General features: G+C 42.0%; 1 protein-coding gene across 1 annotated transcript in view; it reads right to left on the reverse strand.

Moving 5' to 3' along the window:
• Positions 1 to 8,615, reverse strand: part of VSIG10L2 (V-set and immunoglobulin domain containing 10 like 2) — a 29,205-nt gene extending 20,590 nt beyond the window's left edge. Inside the window, 1 exon segment of the mRNA XM_043993656.1 lies at positions 8,495 to 8,615. Coding sequence (XP_043849591.1) covers positions 8,495 to 8,615 — 121 coding nt within the window.
• Positions 8,616 to 9,788: the final 1,173 nt, after the last annotated feature.

Genomic DNA, 9,788 nt, shown 5'->3' on the forward strand with positions numbered 1-9,788 from the left:
TGGCAGCTGCAGAAGGGAAAAGGTAATTAGATATCTGGTGACACAAATCTCTGAAACCAAGAAGCCCAGAGGGCTCAGGGGCCAGGGGCCACTAGGAAGCTACCCTTGTGGGTTTTAAGTTCTTGAGGAGGAGAGGACTGGGGAGCAGCAATGTGATCAGAGAAGATTTTAAAAGTAATGAAAGATGATAGCCCCAGGGTCAAAGTAAAGATCCCCTGTATCATTTTGGGGGATGAAGAGAAATCTCCAGGAAGTTGACTGGGAAAACTGAGGCTGGAGACCCAGGGTCTAGCGGGTAGGACTGTCATTGGCAGAATCTCCTTTGCTAGGTACATCTCTGCTCCTAGTAGAAGTATGGTGAGCTTAATCATTTAATCTCGAGTTCCCTGATCTGAAAAACAGGGACAAAAATATCTTTGTGAGGCTTAAATGAAATGTTTAAGTTCATGGTAAGCCTAAAAAACAAAATTTATTGTTGTTATTGTAACAAAGAAAGCTCCTGGAAGAGCCAAGAGGGAAGCTCTGATCCTTAACCCACCCTCCTTTTCCTCTACTGCCTCAGGACCTCTCTCATGCACTTTCTAACTCTCTGGCTCAGGGTCCATTTGTCTCCACCCTAACCCTCCGGTACTTTCTTTTCCATTATAGAGATGACTAGAGCTTGAAATTATGCTACTCAGATTACTCAACAACTGCCAGGAATTGTCATCATTGTCCTCAGAACTCACTAGGGCCCCTCATTCATGCCCAAGGCCAGCCAACCTCTCCAGCTGGCTACTTAGGCTTGGGGGTGCCTGCTTTTGCCTCCTGCCCCACTCTCTTCCCACATGCCAACGACTCAAGACTAATTCTCTCATTCATTCTTGACCCAGCAGTGCTGAGGTTCCAAAGCATTTGCTCTCTGGCAAACTTACTCCCTGATATTCTACTATCACTCCACAAACATTTAATAATTTTTCCACACTCCATATTCTGTCTCTAGGCTTAAGGAACTCCTTCGCTACTCTAGATATTGCTTCCCAGTCAGTTGCAAAAACCCAGGACCTGACTCGTGCCTACTGGTGCCAAACAACTGTTAAGAAAATATTTCATATTCTTGGAGTGGAGCCCATCAAAGTTGCTCTTTCTGTGCTAGGGTTTGAATGTTTGGCAGTTCAATTTGAGAAGGGACTGCAGTACCCTAGTCACAACTCTTGTTTTTGTTTTTGTTTTTCTTTTTGCGGGGCAATGGGGGTTAAGTGACTTGCCCAGGGTCACACAGCTAGTAAGTGTCAAGTGTCTGAGGCCGGATTTGAACTCAGGTACTCCTGAATCCAGGGCCGGTGCTTTATCCACTGTGCCACCTAGCCGCCCCCCTAGTCACAACTCTTGCAAGAGCAGCATGACCAGAATGGCCTTTGCCCCAGACACTTAAAAGCTTGTGTGACCATGGGCAAGTCACTTAACCCTATTTGCTTCTGTTTCTTCATCTGTAAAATGAGCTAGAGAAGGAAATGGCAAACCACTCCATTATCTTTGCTAAAACAACAACAACAACAACAACCCAACAGGGTCATGAACAGTCAGACATGACTGAAAAACAACAACAAAAACTCCTTTTCCTCTGTAGAAGCCTCTCCAGCAACAGCCTCCCTCATTTTTCCAGTTTCCTTCTGTCCTCCATGGGATACTTCAGGGTTTCTATGTCCCGAGGGCTGAAACATCTATCTGAAGTCTCCCAATCAATCAACTTAGTCTTTTTTTTGGCTGGGCAATGAGGGTTAAGTGACTTGTCCAAGGTCACACAGCTAGTAAGTGTCAAGTGTCTGAGGCCAGATTTGAACTCAGATCCTCCTGAATCCAGGGCCAGTGCTTTATCCACTGCGCCACCTAGCTGCCCCCTCAACTTAGTCTTAAAAACTTGATTTGAGAACATCTTCATGCTACTCACCACAGGTGTATTTTGTGAGACTTGCCCTGGCCATCAGAAATCCTAATTAGTTTTGTTAATACCTGATCATTCATACAGCCTTTGAATATTTTAATTCTTTTTTTGTTGCTGCATCACATTGTAGATGCATGCTGAGCTTGTGGTTCACTGAGTTTCCCAAATCCTTTTTAATTTACACAAATTTTAAATTTCCCATATTGCAAGATGAAATCCAATAGGCACTTTGACTAAAAAAACAACCATTTATGCAGATTCAGAACTGGGGAGACCTTACTTGAAAGAAAAATACCTGAGGATTTTAGTGGATTACAATCTCAATATGGAACTGGTGGTATTGTGTAGCAATGGAAAAAGCTAATTGAATGCTAAACTGCATTAATAAAATATGGCATCCAAAATGAGAAGGGTAATAGCCCTGTTGCACTCTGCACTGGACAGACCACATCTAGAGTGTTGAATCCAACTCTGGCTTCCATATTTTAAAAAAGATACTGATAAACTGGATCTTCCCCAGAAGAAGGAAACTGGGATGATGAAGGGTTTGGAAACCATGTCATAGGAAGGATGATCAGAGGAACTAGGAGCATAGCTCTTTAAAGTTATAAAGTGCCTTCTTCCCAACCACCTCAGATGATAAATAATGCAATTCATCTTGAAAAAAAAGAGATGTGAGAAATAAAACTGTCCTTAAATATTTGAAGAGCTGGCATGTGAGAAAGAGATTAGATTTACTCTGTCTAGGATGGAGCTTGGGTACCTAGGTTTGAGTTCCTAGCTATGTCAATATCTAGTTGTGGCACCTCTAGGCAAGTCACTTTTTACCTTCCGGAGCATCAGTTTGTAATTCTGTAAAATGAGGTCATTAGATGACTTCCAAGATACCCTCCAGGTCTTGCCATCTATGAATTACAGACTAGCTCATGTTAAGGGCTAAAATTCTAGCTAAACTGTCTAAAATATCTAATGAGTGGTCGCCAATAAATTATAAGCTTTAGCAAGAGTTAGACTTTTAAGCATTTATTAAGGAGAATAAGAATTTGGTAAAGAGAGAGAAAAAGGCCTAGATTCCTATCTATTAAAGGGAGAGCACATTTCTAGCTCTGCTCTCCACCCGAGTCCAGAGGAAAGAGCGCCGAGAGCGAGCGCCAGTCTCTTCCTTCCTCCTCCCACTAGCCCGCGTCACTTCCTGACTCCTGGTCTTGCCCTCAAAGACCTTCGCTTCATGGGCAGAACTCTTCTACAGTTAAGTCTCCAGCAGGTGGCGTCATTCCAATCATTACAGTCCCCCCTGTTGTTCCTCAAGAAACAAAATGTTTCCTTGACGGAACAGTAAAAAGAATATAATAACTATTGCTAACTAATAATATGTGAACAACAATATAGAAAAGGAAGAGAGGAAAGTTTTGTCCAGAGGGGCGATTTTTTTTTTTGTCCTCATGAACCGACGCTTTGACATTAGTCCTGCAAAGGGAGGGCCTCTGCAGAGAATACATATTACAGATGGTGTATATTATAACAGAAAGAGAAAAAAAACAACAAATCAAAACTGTTCATTTAAAGTCTCTGAAAGTCTTTTCTCAGATGTCCTCTAGGTGTAGTCGTGGAATGGAAGTCTTTTCAGGGGTTGATGTGTGGATGCTGGTAATCAGCCAGGAAAATTTCCTACAAAATTGAGCTTAACACAACTTTAAAATAGCTTTGTCAATAATCAAATCAAACAATGAAAGTTCTCAAAAACATGTCTAAGGGAATTCAGAATCTTAGTTGTTACACATGAAACATATAATAAAACAAAAATTGAACCATTCTTTAAAATTATAATATTACTATAGTCCCCCCCCTTATGGAGGGTAATTGAGAAGACAATTGCTGCGATATTAATTATTAAAAATAATTTTTTATCTTTGTTTCATCACTTTTTGCATCATCTGCCTAATTATCCTCATGCCATTATGAGAAATTTAAAAATCTAATATAATTGGTAACAGGTGTCAAGGCCAAATTCAACACTGTATTTATCATGACACCTGAGATAATTATGGGGGTTACCATAAAAGAACAGAGAAATGATGGGATATGAGCATTCCCACACTTGAGCAATATGTACTGCCCATACAGTATGCCAGGCTTAAAATAGGTGGATGGAATATATGTCCATGCCACCAAACATATTGGAAGAAACTGAGTCAGACTTAATCAGATGCATGGGATTGAGATGTCCATGGCATCAGGCATATAGGAGGGAGCATAGAAGCCAGGTGTAGAAGTGAGATGGGTGGGATGAATACTTCCAGCCATCTGTACAATATTGTGGGGAAAAAGAGAATAAAATATTAAACCAAGAGAATCCAACCTCAACATTTGTCAAAAGCCGTTCCCTCGGCCATACCTTGACTTCATGCATGTCTCCCCTCATGTGACAGTTCAGTGTCTGCTCTTGCATGTATTCCTCTTGTGATTGGATGGCATCTTGGCCAACTGGCATCTGATAACTCAGAATAAAGGCAATTAATGTCTTAAATGATAAGTTCCCATAATCCAAGTCTCATATGGATTTAAAATTGAGGATAATAAATGATTGCAAAAAATGTGAATACATCTTGACTCAAAATATAATATATAATTATGCAACAATTTCAAATAATACCCTTTTTTTTACTTAGTATACAATTACTTTTGTGAAAAATCAGAACATACTTAAATACAAGTTAAAGCACAACAGAATCTCAAAGAACTTTTTTTTTTTTGAAAAAAGAAAACTTTTACAAATGTTCCCCTCTTTTTTTTTTTTTTTTGGGAATATGCTTATCAAAAATAATACTTCTAGAATCAATTTACACTTGCCATGGCAACCAATTTGCCAGGGAAATGCTTTAAAGAGTTTGATCAAATAATCAGTTGAGGAAAAAAAAATAACAAAAACAAACAACTCAGAATATGGGAGCACAATACTCCTAGAATTAACATTGTATTATGAAATCAAAACCATGTTTCAAAATTAGATAGATGAATGAATAGAAGAAAATACACGTGGAATAATAAAAGACAATGAAATTCAAACTAGGGAAATCTAAATGAATATGAATTTAATATTAATAAGAGTACTATAAAATATAAACTTGATCACATGACTATAAAAAGCTTTTACAAATATTCTCCTTGTTTTAAAAACTAAGTATAAGACACAATCTCAAAAGCATGAAAATCTCTATGAAAATAAACCCATACCATTAATTTCAAAATGTATATATAATAGCATAGAAATCCTATGTAACCTCTGAACTGACATTAATACTCTGAGTGAATTCAGAACACTTTTGATTCCGATATCTAAAATCCCCAACACTCATATCAATACCTTGCTGCTTACTTCTACATTTCTCTAAAATATATACCCTTCCATGGCAAAAGAAGCAGAGTCTTGAACTATGTTGATGGTTGTCATTCTTATTCAGCTTAAGTTTTTCTTCTTTAACCCCTTTATATTGTCTGTCAGTCTTTTCACCATACAAATGCTTTATAAGATTACTAATTAAAGACAAAAGCAGGTTAGCAAAATTATGAACAAAACAAGCATATCTGGAATTTAAAGAGTTTTCTAAGATTGTCTCAAAAGCACAGCCAGGCCGGGGAAGGGCTGAGCCTGAAGCTGCAAATGCAGGTAGAAAAAGTTGAGCATGCGCATCAGATCTCTGGACTTCCCGGGCAGGGGAAGCAATGGGCTTGGCCATGGGAGGAGTAGAGGGTGGGGTCTGGAGAGGAGGGGAGGGACCAGCGCAATTTGAATCAGACTTGATTTTGAACTCAGGCCTGGATTCCTCTTCCCCCACTTTGCCTCCAGGTGCTAGGGGATTAAAAGCTTCTAGAGGGTGGGTCATTGCCTCCAGGCATGCAAAATTAGAGCAACAATTAGTGTTGGAACTGGGAAAAGCAGCAGGAATCTCTTCAGGTTTCTCTGAAAAAGCATGGTTGGGAGAGGGAGAGATATTTCCTCCTGTGAGTAAGTTACTGGCTCTTTTAACAAAAATAAAAAGAAAAATAGAAAATCCACAAAAACAAAGCATTAACATGATCTTATCTCCCATTTGTCTGGTTAAACAGTGGTCGCCAATAAATTATAAGCTTTAGCAAGAGTTAGACTTTTAAGCATTTATTAAGGAGAATAAGAATTTGGTAAAGAGAGAGAAAAAGGCCTAGATTCCTATCTATTAAAGGGAGAGCACATTTCTAGCTCTGCTCTCCACCCGAGTCCAGAGGAAAGAGCGCCGAGAGCTAGCGCCAGTCTCTTCCTTCCTCCTCCCACTAGCCCGCGTCACTTCCTGACTCCTGGTCTTGCCCTCAAAGACCTTCGCTTCATGGGCAGAACTCTTCTACAGTTAAGTCTCCAGCAGGTGGCGTCATTCCAATCGTTACACTCAATAGGAAGTTTGGATTTCTGAGCCAGAGGTTCAGATTCCCATTCTGACACGTTAGACTCCTAGACAAGTTCTAAGATCTTCTCACCTCCTCAGTTTCCTCTGGGTAGAAGGTACTGGGAATGGGGGGCAGCTAGGTGGTGCAGTGGATAAAGCACTGGCCCTGGATTCAGGAGGACCAGAGTTCAAATCAGACTTCAGACACTTGACCCTTACTAGCTGTGTGACCCTGAGCAAGTCACTTAACCCTCATTGCCCGGCCAAAAAAAGATATTGGGGATTCAAATGCAAATTCAAGTGCAAAAGTGACAGTCCCTGCCCTCAAGGAACTGACATTCTGATAGCAAGCTAAAACACCTTATGGGGGAGTGGTGGGAAGGGAAGGGAGTTGGGGCCAAAGCATTCAGGGTTAGTGGACCTAGAGGGCTATAGAGCTAGGAGCTGTCCTACAAGCCAGGTGCTTGTGAACAATGACTTACCTAAACAATACATATATCTTGCTATCTGCTTTCTGATGTGCATCCCTCTTCTCCTTTGCCATTTCTGGTTTTTGGAACAATAAGCAAATCAACATCACCCTTGCTCTTGGAAAGGGAATGGCAATCCCATGGAGGGATATCCCATGGAAGACAAAAGAAACTCTGGAAAAGTGAGGCTTTTGCTGGGGAGGGTTCTATAGAAGAAAAGGAGTAGTCTGTGTACTAGCTCACCTAGGTGAGGAGAAAACAGCATCTCATAGCTTCCTACTCAGAAAGCAGATAGCAAGATATATGTATTGTTTAGGTAGGTCATTGTTCATTCATTTAGTAGACATATTTATTGATTTATTTATTTGTTTGTTTGTTTGTTTGTTTATTTATTTATTTATTTTTGGATGAGGCAGTTGGGGGTAAGCGATTTGCCCAGGGTCACACAGCTAGTAAGTGTTAAGTGTCTGAGGCCAGATTTGAACTCAGGTCTTCCTGAATCCAGGGCCGGTGCTCTATCTACTGCACCACCTAGCTGCCCCTAGTAGACATTTTATTAGGTACCTACTACAGGGCAGGCATTGTGCATAAAAAGGAGCAAAAGCCAGTCTCTGCCCTCAAGGAGCTTACATTTGAAAGGAAGAAACAACATGCAATGACTATATTTGACGTAAGCTAATTACAAGATAAATAAGAAATAATTAAAAGAGGGAAGGCACTGGAATTAAGAGAGATGAGGGAAGGTTTCCTGTGAAAGGTGGGATTTTAGTTGGGACTGAAGGGAAGCATCCAGAGAGGCTGGTGGTTGGAGAGAAGGATGGAAAGAGTTCCAGGCATGGGGGACAACCAGACGATATGCCAGGGAGCCAATAGATGAGTGTCTTGTTAGTGTAACAGCCAGGAGTCTGGTGTCACTGGGTCATAGAGTAGGTTAGGAAGTAAAGAGTAAGAAGACTGTGTTATGGGCCTAGCGTACCCCAGAAATTCTCTGGGGTAAATCAAGGAACCTTCTTCTTGAGAAACTAAACCAAAGGACAGACACACCTAAAGAGATAAATGGCACCTGATTGGGACTGAGCTAGCTCCAGGACCCCCACCCTTCATTCCAGTCTCCCCCACCCTTGGGAGATAAGATTAGGTGTGGCTGCTGCCTTTGTGGCATGAGGAGCAGAGAGATGGCTTGAGAGATCCACAGCCACCCCTCACCCAACTCCCCCAGCCACCACCAGTGGGAGATGGTCCTCTCCCAATAAGGGAACTTTCCATAGTCAGATGATGACCTCATTGGACCACCATAAGGCCTCTATAAAAGGATTTCCCTGTCTCCTGCTCCAGGAGATAGGTATCTCAGAGCCACGCCTTCTCCCCATGAGAAGAAGTCCAAGGATTTCTCTCTTGGTTTCCTTTCTCTAGCACCCTAAATAAACTATTATCTTATTCTAATTGGATTTGTGTTCAAGAGGCTGTAATTATTTAAAGAACCCCTACCCCCAAACCCCACCAATGTCCCTGTAACAATGGGGGCAAGCCTGTGAAGGAGTTTGAATATGTGAGATGTTACTGTGAGCAGACCATTACTGTGAACCTATGGAACTAAGAGCGATGATGAGAGGAAGGGGGGTGGGGGGAGGAAGGGTGCAGCTCAATGTAAGGAGGTGCTCTCTAGCAATGCCCTTGTTTACTTTGTGAGGCTGTGGCCTCTCCCTGATGTTGTTCAGTGGCCCCATGCCCACCTGTCAGGGATATTGCAGAGCGGATCTCCAAATTCAAAGCAAGGTTGGACTTGTTGCTCCAGCAGCACATCTCATGCACATCTCATGTTACTTTAGAGTTATTGCAATCCTGCCTTGCATATAGAGCACAGTGCCTTCTTTGATGTGGACATGCTGTGCTGGGCAGTCCTGTCCAGCTCTTGAATGGTCTCTTGTTAGTTTCCGCTCTCCTTCCAGTCTTGTTAAGGTCCTTTGGAATCCTGACTGGCCTTTCCCAGCTTTAGCCCTCCAGGTGCTGTTAGAGATGAGATGGATTGAGAAGTCTAAAATGGAAAGAGGAAACAGCTCCTCTAGAAGACAAATGGTTTTTCCATGTACCGGTTGTCTGTGACCCTCCCAGGGACCCCTGCAGAAAAAAGAGTGATGGAGATGGGGCAGGACTGCAGTAGAAATGGGCTCTGAGAACTGATACAGCCTTTGTGAGGGGGAACAGAGAAGGTAGGGTCTGAGACCTAGTTTGTGGGAAGGGAAGGGGAGGAAGAATTAGAGGGAATAGAGTAGAGAGGCCACGGACAGGGAGGGGATCCAGGGCAGAGGAGACCCCAGAACTCACAGCTTAGTCTCTTTATAAACTGCTCCCAGAGGATAAGAGAGGAAATGAGCAAGGCCCTGACAGGATCAGGGTGGCCAGGGGAGAGGGAATGGGAGGGAAGAAGGGGTTCAAAGTACTACAGTTACGAAGGGGAAGCCTGCCTGATGAGCTAGCTGGCTTTCTTCTCACTGGAGTCTAGGAGACTTGAGTTCTAGTCCAAGAACCAGAACTGTTTTCTGTATAACCGTGTGCAAGTTGTTTAAACCCTCTGGGTCTCAGTTTTCTCACCTAGAAAATGGGGACAATACTTGCCCTGCTTCCCTTGTGAGTATCAAATGAGATAATGTACAGGGAGCATTAAAAGCCTGTAAAGCATTACTATTCCTTTTTTTTTTTTTTTTTTGCGGGGCAATGGGGGTTAAGTGACTTGCCCAGGGTCACACAGCTAGTAAGTGTCAAGTGTCTGAGACCGGATTTGAACTCAGGTACTCCTGAATCCAGGGCCGGTGCTTTATCCACTGTGCCACCTAGCTGCCCCCTAAGCATTACTATTCTAATTCCCTGTCTTTAGGATCACAGATTTAGAGGATCATAGATTTAGAACTAGAAGCAATTTTAAAAGTCATTGAGTCCAACTCTCTCAATTTACAAATGAAGAACCTGAGGCAATTG

This window comes from Dromiciops gliroides, chromosome 3, assembly GCF_019393635.1.
Source record: "Dromiciops gliroides isolate mDroGli1 chromosome 3, mDroGli1.pri, whole genome shotgun sequence".
In the NCBI taxonomy this organism is placed as follows: Eukaryota; Metazoa; Chordata; class Mammalia; order Microbiotheria; family Microbiotheriidae; genus Dromiciops; species Dromiciops gliroides.